The following is a 25039-nucleotide window of genomic DNA, read 5'->3' as shown; positions in this document are numbered from 1 at the left end:
AAAAAAAAAAAAAAAAAAAAAAAAAAAAAAAAAAAAAAAAAAAGTTAATCAATAACATTTTCTCCCCAAAGTTGAATCAAATGGAAGTTGTGGTGCATTCATTAATTTATTCAATACATACTTATGAACTGTCCACTATGTACCAAGCAGTGGGCAGTTCCTCAGTGGTCTTCAAACCTTGTGGCTTTGGAACTGTCCTGGCTTTTCACCTGACATCAGCACTTCAAAGCCCCACGCTTCCTTGGAGTGAGGTGGAAGGTTTCCACTGCTGCACTTTGTTTCAGCAGAATTGTAATTGTCATCTTACTCTTTACTAACATTGGGTTAAGTTAAGCTTTTTTTGTTTAATCTTCACCTCACCAAAAGTTAAAGGAACAAGGTGTGAAAAACACTAAGACTGTAGCTCCCTTAACAGTTCTCTGACACTAGCCTCTACATTGTTAACAGGTGGTCCTTGAAAAGAGGTTCTAATTGGTCAAATGAGTTAAGAAAACATTGTTAGAATGGCTTCTCCTCCCCCATCTTCTTGGGGCTTTACAGTGCTCAAGACTCTGAGAGGTCCCACAATAAACAATACAGTAACCTCAAGTTCCAGATTAACTTGACTACAGGACCATTTTTCACATACTGCCCTTTAACATCTCAAGAATCTAGAGTTCGGGGAACAAACTTTGGAAGCAGTGCTCTAGAAGGTAGTTGCCCCTAATTAAAAACAGTCATATTCACCATAAACTACAACAAATCTTCTATGTTCAGACACCAAAGGTCCCACCTCCTGGGCAGAGAAATGTACTTAGAGCCCATGAGAAGTTTCAGTTTGTACCAAATTCCTCAGTGTCTCATAGAGAATTACGAAGAATTTGTGGATCTGTGAAAATTAATATAGGAAAAGCAGTCATCTCTATAATGAATTCCTTGATTCTTCGGAAACTAGATGAGATTAATTTCAAGACTCATTTGTGAACTTTTAGGTTACCATATATTACCATAAATTCCCTCTCATATCCTTAATGAGATATGGGTTATCTACATAGATGCCTTGTTCTGTTTTTATACAGACCTTTTGGTGTTCTGACAACAAGTAACTAATAAGTTCCAAGCTCTATCACCTGTTCCCGGTGATGAGTAGATCAAGGTGCCACACAGGATAGGAAGTATAGGCACTGTACACTAGAGCAGGCACTCCAGGAGATGGCCCGCCTTCCCCCTCAGGCTGAGAAGCAAGTAATCTCCAAAGGAAAGAAAGAACTAAAGCCTTGTTTTTCTACACAGAGCTGTAAAGAAACTCTAGGTCACATGAGCAGAATAAAAATCTGACACGATTTCTAGTTAATAAACATTGCAGGGCTTCCCTGGTGGTGCAGTGGTTGAGAGTCCGCCTGCCGATGCAGGGGTCGCGTGTTCGTGACCCAGTCCGGGAGGATCCCACATGCCGCGGAGCGGCTGGGCCCGTGAGCCATGGCCGCTGGTCCTGCGCGTCCGGAGCCTGTGCTCCGCCATGGGAGAGGCCACAACAGTGAGAGGCCCGCGTACCGCAAAAAAATAAATAAATAAATAAAATAAACATTGTAAAAGTAGAAAATATGGAAAGTGCAGTAATTACTGTTGTAAAGAAAATTCTTCCATGGTGTGGAATAAATGAAATTTCTATGGTTGGATTAAGACTAAACCTTTGGGAATTTAGTTAAATCTCTGATATTTACTTCATAATATGTTCTTTCTATTTTTGAAAACCATCCATAAATAGGTGGCACTTCTTTAAACAAGAGTTTCGTTTCTTGTCTGCACTTGCCTATCATCTAATCGAATGGAGTTAGTATTAGCAGTGGCCCATGAATTCACATCTTAGTGTTTGGATGGGCTCTTCTCTGGTGCCGATGGTTCCAAATGGACCCTTTATCTTTAGGTAGAGACTTGGGAGATTGATAGTTTCAAGGGCAGGGGTACAAGCTAAGCCTCAGTGATGGAATTTAATCCCAATTCTAAATCTCCCCTGTCCAGTGTATATAATACAGTGAATGAAATTCCAGACTTTTTTTTTTTTTTTTGGCTGCGTCGGGTCTTAGTTGCAGCACACGGGCTCTTCTGCTTTGTTGTGGTGTGCAGGCTTTTCTCTAGTTGTGACATGTAGGCTTAGTTGCCCCGTGGCATGTGGGATCTTAGTTCCCCAACCAGGGATCGAACTGGCGTCCCCTGCATTGCAAGATAGATTCTTAATCACTGGACCGTCAGGGAAGTCCGGAAATTCCAGACTTTTGAGTGAGGAATTTATAATAGAGACTATTTGAAAATAAAAACACTTTATAATAAACATTTTCTCCCCAAGTCCTATAGTAGTTTGTTTTAACCAACTTCCTGGGTTTTTTTATATTTATTTATTCATTCATTTATTTATTTATTTATTCATTTTGGCTGTGCCGGGTCCCAGCTGCAGCACACAGGATCTTCGTTGCGGCATGTGGGATCTTTTTAGTTGCAGCACATGGACTTCTTAGTTGCGGCATACGGACTTCTTAGTTGCAGCATGCGAACTCTTAGTTGCGGCATGCATGTGGAGCGGAATCCAATTCCCCAAGCAGGGATCAAATCCAGGCCCCCTGCATTGGGAGTGCGGAGTCCTACCCACTGGACCACTAGGGAAGTCCCCCAACTTTCCTGTTTTTAATGTAAGGAAAGATAGCTGAAACACGGGCCTTGACTAAGGTTGGCCCATTCTGAGTCACATCTAACGACAGGATGTAATCCTAGATTTTGGTAGGGATTTTTTTGTTCTTAAAAAAATAGGAACACTTATTTTTCTTATTATGTAAGCAGTGCATATTAATTATAGAAAACTTTATATTTTAAAATTATAATAAACGGGAAAAAAAATAATTCCACCACCTAGAAATAATTGCTACTAATGCCTTGTTATTTATTCTTCCACAGATTTGTCTAAATATGTCCCAATGTGTGTGATAATATTTAAGTACACAGTTTTATTAACTAGTTTTCAAACTACTTTTTCATTAACTTTTTTGTAACCTATTTTTTTCCCAAAGAACAGTATCTTTGTGACAGTATTTATCTCACAGGGAGTCCCTGGGAGAGTTCATTTGGTAGAATGAAAAGCTTTTGAAAAAGCAAACTGTGGTGTTAATAGTTGTATATTTTTATTTCTGTGCCTTATATGAACAATATCCTGGATTTTTCTAATTCTGTTTAAGAACTCAGAAGTATACCTTTAGTAGCTGTCTTGTTATTAATTAGCATTAATTTTCTCTTAAGATAAGTTACTTGAAAGGGGATTGGTAAATCAAAGGATTTTGACATTTTTAAGGTTTTTACCAAATACTGTAAACTTATCTTGCCTAAAGTTTGTGGGACTTCTCTGGTGGTGCAGTGGTTAAGAATCCACCTGCCAATGCGGGGGACACGGGTTCGATCCCTAGTCCAGGAAGATCCCTCATGCCTCGGAGCAGCTAAGCCTGTGCACCACAACTACTGAGCCTGCACTCTAGAGCCCGCAAGCCACAACTACTGAGCCCACATGCTGCAACTACTGAAGCCCACATGCCTAGAGCCTGTGCTGCACAACAAGAGAAGCCACTGCAATGAGAAGCACGCACACCGCAACAAAGAGTAGCCCCTGCTCAACAACAACTAGAGAAAGCACGTGCGCAGCAATGAAGACCCAACGCAGCCAAAAACAAAATTAAAAAAAAAAAAAAGTTTGTTTGTGATTGTCCATTTCCCCCAATTCTTATGAATACTGGTTACTATCATTAACAAACAAACCCAAAATAAACCCTCAAAAATAAATAAATAAACAAACAAACAAATCTTCCAAGAACAGCCCTGCATAAGTGTAAGAAAATATTTGAAGTTCTGGAAACCTTTTAAAGTACAACCCATCTTATAGCTTATGTTGAGTTAAGTAAGTATTGCAGACTCACATGTCCCAAAACCAGGTGGGCCACAGTGGCGCCCACAGTGAACCAGAGTGGAAGTAAAACCAACAGAGAGCCTGTCCCTGTGTCATCTGGTCAGTTGCAGCTCAGATATAGCCAGTCATTACCAAATGGGCTGGTGTGCCAAATTATTCAGCTTCTCTCTGAAAATGACAAGCCAGGATTTTTATGTGAAAACTCCCAATTTTAAAGATACTCCTGAACATTTACACCTTCCATCTTAAGAACTTGTTGTGAGCAGTGTTTTCAGTTTATATTGGGTTGGCCCAAAAGTTCGTAACGTTTTGTGGAAAAACCGGAACGAACTTTTGGGCCAACCCATTATATTTTCTCTAATACAATTCAGTTGGATTCAAGGATTCCCCATAAGGTGTTGATACTGGTTAATGGTGGTGTTGCACAAAGAGAGATGTTAGAAGACAGTTCATAAGCTTTCACAGACTATTTCACCTCTGCTTAAATGGGTAACATTGAGTAAATGGTGTTCTGAAATAATACAAGGACTAAGTCATTTGAAAAGGAAAAAAATGCATATTATCCATTCATTTCACATTCAGTACCTACTCCTGCACTAGGCACATATCTTTATAATATGGTGTCAAGAAAGTTAATTTGTCTCTGAACTAAAGTTTGGAGCTTCTTTTTTAAAAAAGTCCGGTCCCTTGACTGTTCTAAACTGGTTTTGGTGTCTATTTTGACACAGATAATGCTCACTAGATGCTCGATTATATAGCCTAAATATATAAGTTTCTAAAAATTCCATGTCCATCTAGTGATCTTTTTTTAGGATTCTTTCTAAGAACAAAGATACAAGTTAACAGGAATTTTTAAACACTTTATTACAATGTTTTGTCATCTGTGATAGTGATGTTTAGAGACTTTTTTAAAATTTTATTTATTTATTTTGGCTGTTCTGGGTCTTAGTTGCAGCATGCACGCTTCTTAGTTGCGGCATACCTGGGGGATCTAGTTCCCCGACCAGGGATCGAACCAGGCCCCCTGCGTTGGGAGTGCAGAGTCTTACCCACTGGACTACCAGGGAAGTCCCTAAAGACCTTTTTAATTTAATTTTTAAAATATATGATGGTATTAGAGTACTTGCACATTCATATGTCCAAAAAAAATGAACCTCAACCTAAATGTAACACTTTATATAAAAATCAACTTAAAATGGGTCAGTAGATCTAAATGTAAAAAATAAAAGTACAAAAATTTAGAAGAAATATATATTTACCATATGACCCAGAATTACCACTCCTAGGAATTTACTCTAGAAAATAAAGCTTTTGTCCACACAAAAACCTGTACATGAATGTTTGTAGAAGCTGTATTCATAGTCACCAAAAACTGGAAGCAACACAGATGTCCTCCTATAGGTAAATGGTTAAAAAACTTTAAGATCGTTACGGAAAAAACGCAAACGAACTTTTTGGCCAGCCCAATACATACAACAGCTTGGATGAATCTCAAAGGCATTATTCTAAGTTAAAGAAGCCAGCATTCCATTTATATGACATTCTCGAAAAGACAGAATTAGCGCCAGAGAACAGATCACTGGTTGCCAGGAGTGGAGGGAGGGCATGACTGCATTGGGATAGCACAAGGGAGTTTTGGGGGGTGATCAATATGTTTTATATCCTGATTGTGGTGATAGGTACACAGATAGAACTGTGCGCTCCAAAAGTTAATTTCATCATATATTAACTTAAAAAAAAAAATGGAAAGGAGTACATGATAAAGTAATGCTATTTGCTTTTCCTTGAAGGGGTTATAAAAATAGCAGTTGTTACTAACACTATTGTCTAAAATCAGGTGCTCAGCTTTGTAGAAATTTTATTGTACAGGTTAATTTACATGTAGGTCCAGAGCAAACATTTGGGGGGATTTTATGCTTGACTTTTAAAATAATATTTCTAGTAACCTTGAATGCTGTTTTGTGAGCCAAAGAATAGCAAGCTTTTCACATGATATACTTTTCCTTCTAATTTAAGAATCAGATGGGCAATTCAAATATCTCCAGCCCTGGGTTACAGCCAAGTACTCAGATCTCCAATCTGGGAAGCACCGAGACTCTAGAAGAGACGCCATCCGGGTCCCAAGATAAGGTTTGTACAGCTAAAGCCCTAACTTCATCTAAGGTAACCTAACAGAGTCAGCATTTTGTAAGGATTTTAATGCAGTACAAGTTGATTTGTTGTTCATCTGTCAAAGTATGTATGTACAGGCAGCAATGTAGTGTCATCCTCTCATGTCATATCCCCTGGTCCATGTAAAACTATCTTTCATCTGGATTTTGCCGTAGCCTCTTGTCTGGTTTCCCAGCATTTGCCCTTGCCACTCCCTCCCCTATTCTTAACCCAGCAGCCAAAGTAATCCTGGTATAACATAAGTTAGATCATGGCCTTCCTCCAGTGGTATCTCATCTCACTCAAATAAAAGCCAGCGTCATGGCAGTGGCTCACAAGGCCCTACCTGATCTGGCCCCCCTAACCCTGGCCTCATCCTCTATATTTCTGCCTTGCTCCCAGCCTCATTGGCTTTTCTGCCTTTCCGCAAATGTGCCACACATGCCCCTGCCTCAGCACAGGCCTTTGCACTTACAGTTCCCTTGGCCTGGAAGACTTCCCTCCTAGAAGTAGCTTGCTTCCATTCTTGCTTCAGATCTCTAGTGTCTTCCATAAAGGTGAGATCCTCTCTCACCACCCTATTTTATTTATTTATTTTTTTAATAAATTTATTCATTTATTTATTTTTGGCTGTGTTGGGTCTTTGTTGCTGCACGTGGGCTTTCCCTAGTTGTGATGAGCGGGGGCTACTCTTCATTGTGGTGCACGGGCTTCTCATTGCGGTGGCTCCTCTTGTTGCAGAGCACGGGCTCTAGGCACATGGGCTTCAGTAGTTGTGGTACACGGGCTTAGTTGCTCCGTGGCATGTGGGATCTTCCCAGACCAGGGATCAAACCTGTGTCCCCTGCGTTGGCAGGAGGATTCTTAACCACTGCGCCACCAGGGAAGTCCCTCACCACCCTTTTTTTTGGCTGTGTTGGGTCTTTGTTGCTGCGCACGAGCTTTCTCTAGTTGCAGCGAGCAGGGCTAGTCTTTGTTGTGGTGCACGGGCTTCTCATTGCGGTGGCTTCTCTTGTCGCAGGGCACAGGCTCTAGGCGCACAAGCTTCAGTAGTTGTGGCACACGGGCTCTAGAGAGCAGGCTCAGTATTTGTGGCACACGGGCTTTGTTGCTCCATGGCATGTGGGATCTTCCCTGACCAGGGATCAAACCTCGGCCCCCTGCATTGGGAGCACAGAGTCTTAACCACTGGGCCACCAGGGAAGTCCCAGAAAACCATAGTTTTTTAATTAAACTTTTTATTTTGAGATAATTATAGATTAATATGCAGTCATAAGAAATAATACAGAAAGATCCATGTCCCCTTTACCCATTTACTCCATTGATAACAGGTTGTAAAACACAGTACAATATCACAACCAGAATATTGATACAATATACCCATCTTGTTCACATTTCCTCAGTTTTATTCATATTCATTTGTGTGTATGTGCATGTGTTTATTTAGTTCTATGCAATTTTATCTCATGTAGAGCTTTGTATGTCTTCCACCACAGTCAAGATACAGAAGACTTCCATCACCACAAGAATCCTCTGTGTTGCCCTTTTGTTATCGCACTAACTTACATGTCACACCCTCCCAGCCTTCTTCTGGCTTCCCTAACCCCTGGCAGTGACTAATCTGTCTCCAGGTCTGTAATGTTGTCATTTCAAGAATTTTCTATAAATGGAATCATATAATATATAACCTTTGGGGATTATGTTTCTTCACTCAGCATAACTCCTGGAGATTCATTGAAATTGTTATGTATATCAATAGTTCCTGTCATTGCTGAGTGGAATTAACATTTTTAACCATTAACCTGTTAAAGGACATCTGAGTTGTTTTCAGTTTGGGACTATTATGAATAAAGTTTCCATGAACATTTGTATATAGGTTTTTGTACATAAATTCCCTTTACTCTGGGATAAATGCCCAAGAGTGCAAATGTTGGGTAATTTGGTAATGGCATGTTTTAGTTTAATAGGAAACTGCCCTGCCATACTGTTTTCCAGAGAGGCTGTACCATTTTACATTCCCATCAGCAATGTATCTATAAAGTTTTTAGGTATGTAGATGGTAATTAATTTAAACCACATTTTGTATACCATATTCCTTTGCTCCATTTTTACTGTATTTGGACTTAGGATCCTAAAGGTCAAACATATATTAGAAGTAATGCTGTGTTTTTAAAAAATCAAAGAAAAAAGCAGTGCTATATAAAACTTAATTTTTAAAAAATATATGTTAAGAGAGGCAGCAAGGGAAGGAGCAGATTCCTTCTGGTCTGGTTTATCAGCCAGTGGGCCAGTCACTTCCCCTTTCCTTCTGAATCATGGGATTAAGGATTCTTGCAGTGCCTAACTCACAGACTTACCGTGAGATCCAAATGAAGAAATGGACCCCCAAGAACTCCATTTTATAGCCCAAGTGACAGCATTTTGTAAAATATTGAGATCTGGATATTGTCAGAGCCATGTCTAAAATTAGCTAAAATCCATAATCGGCCCTGCATGTAGATTGTATGTTGGTTTAGTAACACTGCCATCTAGTGCCGAGGAGCAAGTAATGCTGTCAAGCCTTAATAGTATTAAATTTTATTTCAGTTTCATAATTATTAAAATTCCCTTGGGACTGTTTCTCTAGTTTGTCTTGTATTGTTTTTTTTGGTTCCTGTGGTTAACAATAAGTGTATCTTCTAGTGTGCCCAGGGCACTATCAGGTAGGAAATCTGACATGGACACAATAAATCCAAACAGAAATAATGAAGTTCTCTTAACAGCAAGAGCTATGGGGTGAGGAAGGAACAATGGAAAACCTGATACAGTTTTGTTGTTGTTGTTTTGTTTCTTGGGGTTTTTTTAATATTATTTATTTGGCTGTGCTGGGTCTTCATTGTGGCACGCGGGATCTTCACTGCAGCATGCAGGATCTTCGTTGCAGCACGTGTGATCGTTCACTTGTGGCAAGCAGGATGTTTAGTTGTGGCATGCGGCATCTAGTTCCCTGACCAGGGATCGAACCCGGGCGCCCTGCATAGGGAGCTCGGAGTCAGCCACTGGACTACCTGGGAAATCCCCTGATACAGTTTATTAGAATTTTTTTTGAGTACCATACATGGTGTCACTCATTGAATTCCATTTCCCAGGGGCATGGTCAGACTAAAACTTGATTTAAGTGAGGCATTACAGAACTCAGAATCCAGTCTTTAAAAATGAGTAAAGAATAAAATTTCACCTTTTCTATGGATGATGGAAGATGAATCCATGAATAAATAAGCCCAGCTACTAGAGGATTGCTGCCAGTGTTTCTTGTCAGAGGCAGAGAAGTGTAGAGAGGGTCCTGTCCAACTCAGAGACTATAAAGCTTTGGGGAGTTTGTGTGGAGACGCATGCTCTGCCTACTCAGCCTCTTGCGACTGATTCAGCCAGTTACATATTTCCAAAAGTTGGTACCTTTTGACTTGTATCCACCTCTTAGTTATTCAAGTCTTAGCTGCGCCTCTGTTCTCCAGAGGATCATATCACCATTCAGTTGAGTAGGTAACCTATCATCTGCTTGATGGACATCTCAGGATGGTGGCATAATGGTTACGAATATGGACTGTCTTGTTAGAACTAGGTTGGAGTCTGGTTCTTTTGTTGTACTTGGTCATCATCTATAAAATGGCAATAATAATAGTACTGCCCTCACCGATTAATAGAGTAATGCGTGTAAAGTGTGTAGCACAGGGCCTCATGTGTAATGAGCGTTCTGTCTATGATAACTCTTATTGCCCTCGTAACCTCATTTATTCTGCCTCATGTGAGATACCTCTGAAACCCTAAAGCTTTACCACACACCCTATTCCAGAGAAAGTCTGAGAATCTGTCTCTGGCCTGGCAGAAGCTGCAGGGAGGCAGCATGGAGAACTTGGAAACTTTCTGCTTATTTTGCCATCAGAGTTCAGCATTCTACCATATGGTTTCATTATTTATTTACTTATTTAGTTATATTTATTTAGGCTGTGCCAGGTCTTAGTTGCAGCACGAAGGATCTTCATTGAGGCATGCGGGATCTTTTAGTTGCGGCATGCAGACTCCTTAGTTGCGGCATTCAAACTCTTAGTTGCAGCATGCATGCAGGATTTAGTTCCCCGACCAGGGATCAGACCCGGGCGCTCTGCATTGGGAGTGTAGAGTCTTACCCACTGGACCACCGGGGAAGTCCCATTTTTTAATATGAAGTAGATTTCATACCATTAGAAATACCAGTTTGGGGGACTTCCCTGGTGGTCCAGTGGTAAAGAATCCACTTTCCAATTCAGGGGACTCAGGTTCGATCCCTGGTCAGGGAACTAACATCCCAACTAAGATCTGTGGGGCAACCAAGCCCCTGTGCCACAACTACCAAGCTCTCGTGCTTCAACTCTAGAGCCTGACCTCACGCCACACTACAGAGCCCACACACTCTGCAGCCTGCACACCACAACTAGAGGGAAGCCCATGTGCTGCAACGAAAGATCCCACATGCCTCAACAAAGATCCTATGTGCAGCAACTAAGACTTAGTGCAGCCAAAAGAAAGAAAGAAAGAAAATAAATAAATATATATATATATATTTTTTTTTTAATGGAGGATTTAGAGAGACTTTAAAAAAAATACCAGTTTTTTTCAACAGTCTTAGATGTATGTATTAATTCAGTAAATATTTATTAAATTTATACTTCAAAGTAAGCCCTGTTTTTCTATACTGAAATAAACATTATCATCAAGCACCACAAGACATTCACCATTCTAATCATCTTGGAAGGTGATTTTTTTAAAAAAATATTTTATTTATTTATTTGGCTCTGTCGGGTCTTAGCTGTGGCATGCGGCATCTTTCCTTGCAGCATGCAGACTCAGTTGCGGCCCACGGGCTAAGTTGCCCTGCAGCATGTGGGATCTTAGTTCCCTGACCACGGATCAAACCCATGTCCTCTGCATCAGAAGGCAGATTCTTAACCACTGGACCACCAGGAAAGTCCCTAGAGATACCAGTTTTTAAGTGTTAAGTGTAGAAACATTTCACATGTAAATGTGGGTAATGTTAGTTGTTCAAAAGTTGATTTGTGTTCCACTAGATAGGTAAAAATTTCTACCTGGATCGTGTCATTTATGAAGCCTAAGGTGTATTTCATGGTGAGGCGTCTCCATGTCCTATTGTTTGATTGCTCCTTTTATTATAACATAAAATAGTATTCTTCCCTGGAAAAGACTCTTAAGTTTCTGCAAGATAGTCCCAGTGTGGTCTGTGTTTTTTAAAGTAGGTATGTGTAAATGTTGGTTTGTGCGTGTTTATATATATAAATATATATATATATGTATATGTATATGTATATATACACACACATATATACAAAAGAATATGGTGGTTAAGATCTACATAATTGGGAATTCCCTGGCAGTCCAGTAGTTAGGACTCCGCGCTTCCACTGCAAGGGGCACAGGTTCAATCCCTGGTTGGGGTACTAAGATCCTGCATGCCGTGTGGCGTGGCAAAAAAAAACTACATAATTTGCATTAATGAATAAGAATTAGTGTAGTTTTCCAGGACTTCTTTTGCCAAGCAGTCTTGACCATTTTGTTCTAAACATGATGTGTAAAAAAGGAATTAACCCAACTCAAAAATGGGCAAAGGGGTAACTTCCCTGGCAGTCCAGTGGTTAAGACTCTAAGCTTCCACTGCAGTGGGCATGGGTTCAGTCCCTGGTCTGGGAGCTAAGATCCTGCATGCTGCATGGTGCAGCCAAAAAATGGTAAATAAATAAATAAATTTTTTAAACGGGCAAAGGGCTGAATAGAAATTTCTCCAAATAACATACACAAAAGGCCAACAAGTGTTATGGTAATGTAAAATGGTACAGCAGCCCTGGAGAACAGTTTGGCAGTTCCTCAAAAAGTTAAAATGTGGGATTACCATATGATGCAGCAGTTCTGTTCCTGGATATGTACCTGAGAGAATTGAAAACAAGGACTAAAACAGACACTTTTACACTAATGTTCTATGAAGCATTATTCATAACAGCCAAGAGGTGGAAACAAATTGTCAATCATCAGATGAATGGATAAACAAAATGTGGTATATACATACAATGGAGTGTTATTCAGCCTTTAAAAGGAATGATATTCTGGGAATACCCTGGTGGTCCAGTGGTTAGGATTCTGCGCTTCCAGTGCAGAGGGCACAGGTTTGATCCCTGGTTAGGGAACTAAGATCCCACAAGCCGCGAGGCGCAGCCAAAAAAATAATAATAAAAATAAAAAATAAAAAGGAATGAAATTCTGATACCTGCTACAACATGGATGAACCTTGGAAACATGCTAGGTGAAATTAAGTCAGTCACAAAACGACAAATATTGTATGATTACACTTAAACAAGGTAGGTAGAGTAGGCAAATTTATAGATACAGAAAGTAGAATAGAGATTACCGGGGTCTGTGAGTGGGGCATTGGGGGTGACCGGGAGAGGAGATAGGGAGTTGTTTAATGGGTACAGAGTTTCTATTAGGGTTGATGAAAAACTTCTGTAAATAGACAGCATTGTGAATATTCTGAATGCTACTGAATTTTACACTTAGGTATAAATATGGTTAAATATGGTTAAATTGGTAACTTTTGTTATGTATATTTTACCATAACTTTTAGAAATGGGAAGGGGGAAGGAATTGTCTCTCTGCTCATCAGCAGACATTTATGATGCCAGGGATCCAAAAGTGAGTAGATCACAGTGTTCAGCCTGGGGTTAGAACCTATGCATTCTACTACAGTTATGTGGCCTGGACAGAGAGAAAAAGACATCTGTCCCATATCAGAATTCATTGTCTATTTCGGATTACTTTGAATGGATTTGAAACGTTACCAGTGAATTCTGAACAAACAGCTGTGTCTTTAATGACTCCTTGCCTCAAGGAACAATGGGGTGATTTATAATAGCACAGCCTCCATATCCCATCAGGTGGTTTTGTTGTTATTATTTTGCACTATAGGGGATGATATTCTAAAAGGATTTAATAGATTTTTAATATCCCCACATATTATTTGATATTCTTTAAAACATATCCACACACAGATTTATCATAATTGCTGTTAAGAGTATATGTGGGGCAATGTGCTCACCAGTCCCGCAGATCTGTCTCTTGCTTCAACAGTGTTTGGACGGAAGAGACCCAGGGACGCCTCTTGCTCCAGCCTCCGACCACCCTCCAACCTTTTTTCCAGTCGCAACCTTCGGAATCAGCCACTCGGCTATCCTTGGCCACCAGGACCAGCTAACACCATTTTTTGAGCATAACTCCTTATTACCGATCAACCCTGAGCTCCCAGATTCGTCAGAATTACTCCACCAAGGTGGAGGCTGCCATCAACTGCCTGGTCAGCATGCATCTGTGGGCCTCCTACACCTACCTCCTCTCCGGGCTTCTATTTCAACCACGACGACGTGGCTCTGGAGGGCGTGGGCCACTTTTTCTATGAATTGGTGGGGAAGAAGTGCAAGGGCGCCCAGCGTCTCTTGAAAATGCAAAACCAGTGTGGCAGCTGTGCCCTCTTTGAGGGCATGCAGAAGCCATCTCAAGATGAGTGGGGTACAAACGCAGAACACTTTGGAAGCTGCCATTCTCATTGAGAAGAACCTGAACCAGGCCTTTTGGATCTGCATGCCCTGGGTTCTGCCCGCCTGTACCCCCACCTCTGTGACTTCCTGGAGAGCCACTTCCTAGATAAGGAGGTGAAACTCATGAAGAAGATGAGTCACCGCCTGACCAACCTCCGCAAGCTGTTTGGTCCCCAGGCTGGGCTGGGCGAGTATCTCTTTGAAAGTCTCACCCTCAAGCACGATTAAGAACCTCCAGAGCCCAGCAGCCTTTGAGGAGCCCCTCTGGTGTCAGGGCTTCTGCCTGAAGCCCCTCTCTGCAGCCACTAGGCAGCTTTTTAACCACCCTGGACCCCCTCTCCCAAGCCTTGGACCAAATGGAAACAATAAAGCTTTTTGCAGCAAAAAAAAAAAAAAAAAGACTGTATCTGGGTTCATATAATGATGATAATAGCCAACTCCCAATTATTGAATGCTTGTTGGGCACCAGACATTATATCGGGAACTTAATTTTTACAACAGTTCTGTGAGGCAATTAGCCATAGTTGCCTTCAGTTTTCAAATGAGCACACTACATAGAAATGCTGTAATTTTACCAGTTAACAGCTGGGACTTGAACCTGGGTACTTGTTATTTCAGACCCTAAGCTCTGCAGTTTTCCAGAAGTAAAAATGTAAGGATATTAAACCATATAAAGTCTTGCAGTTCTTCACATCCACAGTTTATGATGAGGTGTTAGTGCTGCCTAGTATTTGGAGTGAGACTGTGAATCTGGAAAACCCCTTGAAGTGCTAGAAAGTGTTGTGACAAGACAGTCTTACTAGTCTCACTACAGCATTGTTAGCGGGGGCCTGAATGTGCCATGTGAGAGTTCCTTCACCTAAACAAAGCCTCTCGTCACATTAACTTGCCAAGATACATTATGTTAGCTTTAATATTAATAGAATTCTCTTCATTGACTGTTTTCTAAGCTATAATGAATGGTTTGGTACGAAGTTGTAATTTTTTACAACTGGAGGAGGCTTCTGCCTCTTCCTCCACAACAGCTATTCCGCACCACCTACGCTCTCCCGGCCACCTCTCTCTCACCCAGCTTCTGCCCTGACACCAGGGAGAAAGTGCACAGCGGCACCCCCGAAACTTTTTCTGTCCCTTATGTGTAAGCTCCCCTGCATCCTCAGTCCTCCCTTCCCTGTTGTCTCTCAACAAAGGGGATCCCTAACCCCCTTCCCTGAAGAGCGTGCTGCCCAGAAGCTCCGTCTCCTTCTCCCCACCCTTCACAGCCCAATGCCCCTGGCACCTGGTTAACACCATTAATTATTTGTCAAATGGACGCAGCAAACATTGGGGGAAAACTGAGCTTGTTTTCCTGTAGAAATGGGATCATACCATAGTGTTATCATCATTGTATTTCAGATGCAGTGTGCTTTAAGGCCTTTATAGACTTTCTGGGGCCCTGAAAATCATGTGTTTTCAGTGAATTTTTTTTTCATGTAAACATATATGTAAACAACTAAGAAGTCCATACACTTTAGGGATAAAACTGTAAGTTGAGGCTGCTTGTGTTCTCAGAGTACTTTGTCTCCAATGAGAATGTAAGCTCTGTCAGGGTAGGACTTTTTTTTTGTTACTTCCTGGTATGTCCTTTGGGCCCAGGTCAGAGCAGGACCTGCCCCCCTGTGCATACTCAGCAAATAAAGGTTAAATGAATTCAGCAATACTCCTTGAAGGGAAGGGGCAGGAAAGCTCACAAGTGGGAGGCATGAATATTTCTCCTTTGAGTCGTTGCAGTGGTATCAATAAACCAGGTCACTAAAATATATGTAGATGTAACATGTTCAGGCTTAAATGCTTTGCTTTTTCTTAAGGATTCTGTGATTCGGGAGTAGGAAGGAGGGATGGCTTAGCTATTTAAAAAATGGTTAAATTGGGAGGGGCAAGATCGCAGTAGGGGATTAAGAGGTACAAACTACTATGTATAAAATAAATAAGATATAAGGATATATTGTACAGCACAGAGGACATAACCAATATTTTATAATAACTTTAAATGAAGTACGATCTATAAAAATATTGAATCACTATGTTGTACACCTGTAACTAATATGTTGTATCAGCTATACTTATTTTCTTTAATAGTTAATTTTATTTTCTGGTATTTGAGGCCTAGTCCTCAAGGTGCAGTGCCTACCTTTTAGTCAAAAATCATGAAAATAAAGGTATGATTGCTTGATCAGCATTTGGTCCCTCTGTCCTCTTGAGTGTAATTTCCCTACCATGTGTGACTGACATAGGGCAATTAGGCACAATTAACTTTGAAGTAAAGTAATTGCCCCTTCACCGTATATCTGTTTGCCAACAAAAAAAAAAGGTGAATTCTAAGCTACCACCTAGAGTCCAGAAAATTGGAATTTTACTACTAATGCAGATTTCTGTCCACCACCGTGGGGAGACCAGATGGATGAACCTAGGCCTTAATCCTGAGGACATCTTCAGTTTGTTCCATTTCCTATTTTCAGACTCCACCCAACCTTGCTTCTGCAGACTGTTTTGGTTGATGGAAAAGAAGTTTAGATGTGCTGGTTTGCAAGAGATTTCTTTCATTGGGTGGTTTGATTTGTTTTTCAGTCTGCTCCGTCTGGACACAAACATCTGACAGTGGAAGAATTATTTGGAACCTCTTTGCCAAAGGAACAGCCAACAGTTTTGGGTCTGGATTCAGAAGAAGTGGAGAAGCTGCCAGGAGATGCCTCCCAGAAAGAGCCCAGCTCGTTCCTACCATTTTCCTTTGAGCCAGGAGGGGCCCCTCAGTCGGAAAACCTGGGTGTCCATCCTGCTGCCCACCACTCAGTCCAGCCTGAAGTCACCACCCCGGTGCTAATCACTCCTGCCTCCATCACACAGTCCAGCGAAAAGCAGGCCCCAAGCTATACGATCCCGTTGCACCCTGTTCTTAGTCCTACTCTACCAGCAGAAGCTTCTACTGGACAGGCTCCCCCAAGCCTATCCCGAAACACCACCATGATGCAAGCAGTGAAGACCACACCTAGACAGAGGTCTCCACTTCTGAGTCAGCCAGTCCCTGAGCTGAGCCACACCAGTCTGACTGCCAGCCAGAGCCCATTCAGGGCCCCACTGAGTGTGACAAACACAGCCGGTACATCCCTCCCAAGCGTTGATCTTCTCCAGAAACTCAGGTTGACCCCACAGCATGACCAAATACAGACACAGTCACTTGGGAAAGGTGCAGTAGCACCCAGCTTTTCTGCAGCAGCTGGCCAGCTGGCCACGCCTGAGAGCTTCATAGAGCCTCCCACGAAGACAGCAGCAGCGAGAGCCTCAGCCTCCCTGAGCAACATGGTGCTTGCTCCCCTTCAGGTACTGGCAGGAGGGTGGGTGGCTGTAACAGGGTGGGATGAAACTGCAAAGACGTGGATTTTAATTGACAGGAGACAGTTGTTTAAAAGAGACAGCTGTTGAGTGTGTCAGGAGCTAGAAGAAAGGAGAGAGAAGCCCTGCAGTGATCAGCCAGACCATTGGTAACTGGTGTTGTAACTCAGTTCACTTCCCAAAGTTATTTCAACTGATAAAAGCTAAGAAACAGTATTTGAATTTTCCTTCCCGGGTGTACATTTTAGGGTTTTTTGTTTATTTTTGCCTAACAGTTCCAGAAGTTCTTATTTGTCTCGGGACCACAGATCCAGATTATCCCAATCTTTGTTCCATCCCTGGCTCCCTCAGTACTCTGAGTGCCTGCCTTGTGCCAGGAGCGTTAGGGCTGCCATCAGACCATCCCAGATTTGGAGGTCTGGGGTCAAATAAAGCTTCCTCAGGAAACTGATGTTCAGCTGAGATCTGAAGACTCAGTAGAAGTTAGCCAGACCTATTCTAGAGGTAGGAAGAGTATGTGGAAGCAAGGAAAATAGCACATACAGAGGCCTGGACATGAGAGGGCATTTGCTGAACTTGTACTGTGGCTGGATCTACATGGAAAGAAATGTAGGGGAGCAGGTATTTGTTGATGAGCAAAACTTTGTAAATTGTGTCAAGGAGTTAGAGGTTTGTTCTAAGGGCCCTGGGGAGTCTTTTAAGTGCTTTGAGCCAAGGGTGGCGTGCCGGGAAAGAAGATGGAAGTAGAATGACCCTTCAGGAAGGAGGCTGGGGCAGTCACCCAGGCTTGAGCTGGTGGGGGCCTGCACTGGGGAGTGTGGACCCGTGGATTTGTTAAGTAGGGTCAGTGGGACTTAGTGGTGAAGTGGGTGTGGGGGTGAAGAAGAGGCTTGTCCCTCAGTTTACAAGGTCGGTGAGTTTACAAATGAGGAAGTCAGGTCAGAGTTGGAAGTGACTTGTGCAAGATCACAGAACTGAAAGGGGGTAGAACCTTTCAGGGTTTTAGTCTCATGCCCTTTAATAATTATAATCCCCAACTCTTAACATTTTACCAAATAATATTATATAGAAGAGCCCATCATAATAATTGAATATTATTTCTTAGTTAATGGAGTATTTTTTCCATTCCATTGAAATTCTGTACAGAAAAAGAGGAAACCTAGTGCCCCGGTTACATCATTAAATTGTCATTTTTTGCCATTTCTGTCTGCAGTATAAGGAGGAGAGAAAATGTTCTGTTTAACAGGTATCACACCCCTGCAGTGTGTCTGCTGCCACTGTTCCTTTTGTTCTGGAAGTACAACCAGCAGTGGTTGGGGATGCCAGCCCTTCCAGATTTTGACCTCTGGGATGGCACCCTGCCCTCCAGCATGCCTCCTTGCAAAGGAAGCTTACAAACATGTACATTTTCATTTATGTGGCAGTATTGAATTTTAGGACCTTTGGCTTTATTGAGTTCTAATGTATTTGCTCTACACAGGAAGTTTTTTGTCTCCCAGTGAATGGGGATAAAATTTAACATGTGGAATTGTGACTCTGTATGAAGACTATTTAGTGCCACCTGTCCAAAGTTTAAATCACCTTATCAGGAGGTATCACACTGCCAGGATCTTGCATCTCTACAGCCTCAACAGCAAAAATAGGCTTGGGCTGTCCCAGCTCTTATAAGAGACACAGGTTTCAGCTTTTTCCTTAGAGACACTTTCAAGGCTTTGCACACACCCCTGTTCTAGGGTGGAACTGAAGGGGGTCGGGTACTGTCCCAGAGCTCTCATCCTGCATTGTCACAAGTTCTAGTCAGCCTCTCCCCTCAGGAGTCTAGGAACCAGATCATGTCTGAACTATTCCTTACTGCTGCTAACCTAGATTTTTCCACAGTAACTAAGAAATCTTAATTGAAACTTGCTACATCTGTTCATCTTTTCTTTTTAAACGTTGCAGTCTATGCAGCAAAACCAGGATCCTGAAGTTTTTGCCCAGCCTATGATGTTATCCAGTGCCATCCCGGTAAGGATTCCCTTTTTCTGAAGAGCACAGTATGTTTAAGTTCTTCTGCTGAGTGTGAAGTAAAACATTGTCACTTGAGTGAAAAGTTTCAGCTTTCAAGCCTAGGCCCATCTTAGATGCCCCCTCCTGCTCCCCTAGGCAGAGTTCATTGCTGTGGCCTCTGTAGGCCTCAAGGCATCTGTCTGCAGTGATGTCTTCCCTGACTGTGTGTATGGGAGGGCAGGGTGGGCCACAGCAGGGGCACTCACTCAGTGTTTGTGAATGGGCGACTGCTGAGAGCAAGTCAGCCTGGTCCCTATGAGTAGGAGATTGTCTTTGCCCTGGAAGAGCTGTGGTGTCTCAGTAAACAGAGGGCAGCATCACTACGATGCTCTCATTGGCTTCCTGTTGCTCTGACGACAAAGCCTCCCAGGCCTGTGTGCTCTGTGTCTTGCTGTGTCTCCCCTGCCTCATTTTTTAAAAGTTGCCCTCATCCTCCATTACCTACCAGCCTTGACATGCACGCTTATTTTTTTCAGTTCTTAAACTTTTACATTCCTTTTGCCTTTGAGCCTTTACACCGCTCCTCAAGTCTCAGAATTTAAAGTATAGCCAGCTTCTGACTGGTCTTGTTAACAGGTCTTTTCTGTAGCTTGTCCTGCTGCATGGTGATCGGCGGGAGCTCTCAGCCTGGTGTTGCACCAAAAAAACAAACCAAATGACTGAGAACCCAGAAACCACATTCTCAAAACTATGGCAAGCTCTTGGCTATTTGTAAATGAGGAGGGTGACATATAGGAGGAAAAAAATATATAGCTCTCTGTTGATTGTATCAAAATGTGAGAATTATTTAAAATACTAATTATTACTCTTTTGTGTATTCTGATGGTTAGCCATTATTAGCCCAGAAGTACATCTAAATGAAAGGAGATAGATATTAGATTTATGTTTTTAAAATGTATCTTTGGAGGCTTCCCTGGTGACGCAGTGGTTGAGAGTCCGCCTGCCGATGCAGGGGACACGGGTTCGTGCCCCAGTCCGGGAAGATCCCACATGTCGCGGAGCGGCTGGGCCCATGAGCCATGGCCGCTGAGCCTGCGCGTCCGGAGCCTGTGCTCTGCAACAGGAGAGACGACAACAATGAGGGGCCCGCGTACCACAAAAAACAAATATATATATATATATCTTTGATACCTGTAATGGTATAATAAATACATTGAACACCACCAAAGAAACTAAGGCTCAGGGTTTCCCTGGTGGTCCAGTGGCTAAGACTCCGCACTCCCAATGCAGGGGGGCCCAGGTTTGATCCCGGGTCAGGAAACTAGATCCCACATGCCACAACTAAAAGATCCCGCATGCCCCAACTAAGACCCAGTACAGCCAAATAAATATTTTTAAAAAGAAAGAAACTAATGCTTCATATAACTGTGTTTTTTTCAATTCTCTTTTTATTGAAATAAAACTTACATATAATAAAATGCAGATTTTTTAATTGAGTTTTAACATACGTATATCCCTTGGGTAATGACCCAGCCAAGGTATGTAACATTTCCATCACCTCAGGAAGTTCATTCACACCCTCTTCCAGTCATTTCTGTGCCCCTCATGGAAAAACTTTACATGTTTGATTTATCACAGGACTATTCTTACTGTGCATACCCTGCTGTTATTTATCAGATTCCCCTTCTGTGATGATCGGGCCTGTCTTCTCCTAACAACTCTAGGGCATCCTTATCATGTAAATGGACTCTTTATCCTTCAGCTAACAAGCTTCCTAACCAGACGTAAAATGCCCAGATGCTGCTCCTGAATGTTTATCTGAACCCCAAACAGTTAGCACTGGACTCTGGGCTCCAGGCTCCTGCTGCTTATGCTTGTTATCAGGCGTCCACTACTTGATGTGGCTGCTGGTTTCCACACTTCAGTGCAAAATGACCATTGTTCCCCTGCAGGTGGCAGGCCCCCCACTGGTTCCTGCAACAACTTCGGCGGTGTCCTCAGTCCTGCTGTCCCCAAGTGTTTTCCAGCAGACAGTTACAAGGTCCTCAGACCTTGAGAGGAAAGCAAGCTCCCCTTCTCCTCTCACTGTTGGAACATCAGAAAATCAGAGAAAGCCTTCCATTATCCTCAGCAAGTCTCAGCTCCAGGATACATTAATACATCTAATTAAGGTATGTGGCGTATCAATTTCGTCTTTGAATTTCATTCTTTAAAAATAAAAAAATTGTATGACTTCTTAGAAAATCAGCTCATAAAGAAAATTCAAGACTAGCCAGAACCAGTGTTTCTCTCTTCTTGGGCATACGTTCCAGGTGGAAAAATATCTGAGTGAATTCCAAAATATTAATGGTTATCTCTGGGTGGTGGGATTCTTTGGGTAATTAGTTATACAAATCATGTATACAGCTTCTTCCTAAGCAGTTATCAAGAAAGTAAGCTCTAGTGAGGTAAATGTGACATTACCATCTCTTCCAGAATGATTCCAGCTTCCTCAGTACGCTTCATGAAGTCTACTTGCAGGTTCTGACCAAGAACAAAGACAGCCACAACCTATGACTGGAGCAGAGTCGATCTGAAGGCAGAATGGCGACCTCAGAAACAATAGGCCTCATCATGGAAACTTCTAAACAGAACATTGAGTTTTGAGAATCCTGAAATTGAGCCTATGAGAAAGAGACTCATTCCTTAAGAATGTTTTCCAAGTGACGTTCCCAGTGATAATGGAGGTTTCACTGTGAAGCATCACCAGCAGACCTTTGTTTTGACAAAAAAAAGAAAAAGACCATTGTGTTGAGTTGTGTGGGTGTTTTCATCAGATCTAAGCAAGTTTGTGAAATAAGGAATCTGATTTTCAACTCACTTTCACGTTCAAGGTCTTAGGGAAAAGGGGTCACCAGCCTTGCAGCAGTCAGAGTTCAGCCCGGTCTGCACCCCTCTCCCCTCCACTCCCCACCTAAAAACTTGAGCATTGGGCTGGCAGTCAAGTTCAGAACAGAGCGGAAGTCAGCTCTGTGCAAAGTAGCTTCGTGTTTTAAGGGTCAGAGTTTAAGCTGGCAAATTAGGACTGATTTGTTCAAGTGAAGTATGTTTTATATGAATGCCTCACTTGGGCCTTAAAAGTTCTGAAATTTCTTAATTGTGTTTTGTTTTTAAGTGTCCCAGTGCTGCCATGTAGCAGGCTCCCAGTGTGGGGATACAATGGAATCGGGCCCTGCAGGCCCTGTCATGGTATGGGAGCAGGCGTGGCACACCTTTGAAATAGAGGCTGGGACTGGTAAGGCCCGAATTCTATCAGAAATCTTCACTTTAAGTTACTCTCCAGTGGTTTTGAAAATGTTACATTTGTGTGTGAATCATAGCCTTATTTTCCTTTTCTGTCTAAACACAGTGAAGTCATTGTTAATTGTTTTCCTTAACACTTTGACAAAAGGACCAGTGGACCAATCTGACAAAGCCATTCTGGTTCCATTCCTCAAGTCTACTGAGAATAGTTTTAAAGCTATGCAGAAAAGGGAGCTGTTATTCACACTGCCCTTACTTTGTTATAGAATATGGAGTTAAAAACAAAGTGTGAAATTCAGAACTTTACCAATGTATTCCTAGGCTGTGAGTACGTCTGCAGCCCAAAGTGTGAAAATATGTAAAGATGCTTTGTTATGCTGCTATTGATCTGCCATGATTTATATTTATTCTTTTATGGCATGTAATGGTGATTAGTAATATTTTAATGTAGATTTTGATTTATTTCAGCAATAGTAATTTTAAGATATTCTTTGAATGAAAATGTCTTCGTTTCTATGATACAGGTCATTTTGTAGTATTTAACCAATTAAGATGCACTGCTTACTTTTCTGAGCACTATTTAATGATGGGGTAAAACCCAATTGGCTCAACCAGCTAGCATAAGGATTAGCTGTGAATAATGCTGACAGATGTAATGGTTCCTCGGGAACAATCATTTAAGCTTTAATGGTAACTCAATCATAAGTCCACAGATTTTTTTTTTTTCTAGCTGAGATTTTAGAAAATTACTTGTGAATTACATACTTGTTTTAGTTTGCTCTTAGTTTTTTAGCATAAAGAATACCTTGATTGGCTTTTGTTAATCTAAACATGCTTCCTGGGCAACTTTTCTGCTTCCCAATTTAGTGTCTTCTATCGCATTTACCTAGTTATTTGTGAATTGCGCAGAAGTCAGGGAAGCTTTTAAGTTCTCATACTCCGTTAGGAATAGTTTGTTTTCAAAGGTAGTGTGTAAATTCAGCAACTAAAAATGAATTGCTTGCGTGTCACCTGGGAAAGAGAAAGTTACAGTAAGACGTGAAGTGTTGCTGACACCAGGAGATGGTGTCCAGGGAGCCACGTGACTGTTCTCAGAAAACAGTTGCCCTGGTAGGTTTGCTCGCATCCCAGGTGTAGTCTCAGTGGGCTTTGGTAAGCAGAAGAATCGAGGGATTCTTGTTATGATAGACATTTGAATTGAAGTGATGATTTGAGTATGGACAATATTACAAGAGAGTTGAGAGAATATCCTGAAGAGGGTCTTTAATCAAATCTGTTAATTTTCATCCTTTAATCCAAGGAATGAATATGACAGACAGTAAAGAGAATCTGTGATAAGGTTTCCTTAGTGTGAAAGTAAATTTTTAAGTGCCCAAGTCATGGAGACTTGAAAAGGGTAAACCTGTTTCAACTCCCAGATTTATGTATTCAAAGCATTTTGAAAATTCAGAAGCCAGAAGTCCCCCGTCATGATGACTAGGAAGTTCAGGCCAGAATGAGTCCCTAGAGAAGTCAGGCCAAGCCTGAACAGTTGCAGTTGGATGACCCTGGCCCGAAAGTCGCAGTTCAGTTGCCTTATTCCTCGTTCAGGCTTCTGTCCAGAACCTCATGCTAGTTTAGGTTGCATGTTTACATTGCTGCAGTGACTTTACTGGAATCTTAGTTTTAAACCTTAGTTGAATCAAAATGGACACCAAAACAGAGATGTTTCTTGCTAGGTTTGCAGAACTTCAGGTGACCTGCATTTAGGTCACCGTGACTGACTGTATGCGCCCCCCTCACCTGGGTGGGTGGCACTACTCTTCTTTGGTTGTAGTTAATGTGGTGTCTTTGAATGGACTCCCACCTCCCAAACAGCCTTGCTCCTTTCCTTTAAGGAAGAAGCTCCTCCTCATTGTGCATCTCTCCCGAGGTTTGTAAGGTGTGACTTTGAATCCTAGGTTTTCAAGTGACCGTCAGTTTCAGAAGCATTCATTGCCGTCTGCATGTGAATGTGAGTGTCCATGGCTTACTTTGGAAGGCTTTTGGGAGTGGGGTTTTGTTTAGAGTCCAAGTTGACCTGGGTCCTTCTCTGCCGGAGGATGCACAGGCTAAGTTTTGAGTATGACCCGATTTTGCATGTCAGGAATTGTTCTTTTTCCACCCATGTTTTCTTGTAAAAACTTTAAACCCCATCAAATCTTCTACTAGGTAAATATTTTTAAACCACGCAGCTTTATTACTGTCCTCCCCAAAGAATGTAGTTTGAAATTTTCTCATTTTGGTAGTAGAGGCCATAACTGCCATTGTATTACTAACAATGCAACATGAAATTGAAGGTGCCTAACTGCTTAAAAAACAAAATTAGCCATCATACTGTAACTCTGGGCAAAATGAAACACAGAGGAATGAGAGGCGGCACAGGCACGAGTGGGCTTAGTCCACGTGAGTGAAGACGAGGAATCACAGGGACGTGTGTCCTGCATTCTTGCTGCGCGTTTGCTGCTGAGCACGTGTTTCTTTCTTACTTGTCTTTGGTTTTCTTCAGTTGTATTCAAAGGGCCTTCTGGAACCAGTAGTGCCCTGTGTTTTCAGGTGTCTAAAACGTTAAGATCTGAAACAAGTAAAGCAACTTAACACTGAGCTTTTTAAAGCTGTGCTTGAGAACAAACATTTCCCTGAGTGGGCTGGGGCCTCAAGGAGCCTGCTTTTCAGCAAATTCAGCAGG

At 41.9% G+C, this 25039-nt stretch overlaps 1 protein-coding gene across 2 annotated transcripts in view; it reads left to right on the top strand.

Annotated features, from left to right (window-relative positions):
* Positions 1 to 21824, top strand: part of DCP1A (decapping mRNA 1A) — a 59161-nt gene extending 37337 nt beyond the window's left edge. The window contains exons 6-10 of one of the 2 annotated variants that reach the window (XM_007447225.1): positions 5942 to 6055; positions 16300 to 17049; positions 19003 to 19068; positions 21003 to 21221; positions 21526 to 21824. In XM_007447225.1, the coding sequence (XP_007447287.1) occupies positions 5942 to 6055; positions 16300 to 17049; positions 19003 to 19068; positions 21003 to 21221; positions 21526 to 21606 (1230 nt within the window). In that variant the 3' untranslated portion in view covers positions 21607 to 21824. The remainder of the gene's footprint in view (positions 1 to 5941; positions 6056 to 16299; positions 17050 to 19002; positions 19069 to 21002; positions 21222 to 21525) is intronic. The other variant, XM_007447226.1, reaches the window with a different exon arrangement.
* Positions 21825 to 25039: the final 3215 nt, after the last annotated feature.

This window comes from Lipotes vexillifer, unplaced genomic scaffold (genome assembly GCF_000442215.2).
Source record: "Lipotes vexillifer unplaced genomic scaffold, Lipotes_vexillifer_v1.1 scaffold818, whole genome shotgun sequence".
In the NCBI taxonomy this organism is placed as follows: domain Eukaryota; kingdom Metazoa; phylum Chordata; class Mammalia; order Artiodactyla; family Lipotidae; genus Lipotes; species Lipotes vexillifer.
This window is presented reverse-complemented; position numbering and strand designations above follow the sequence as displayed.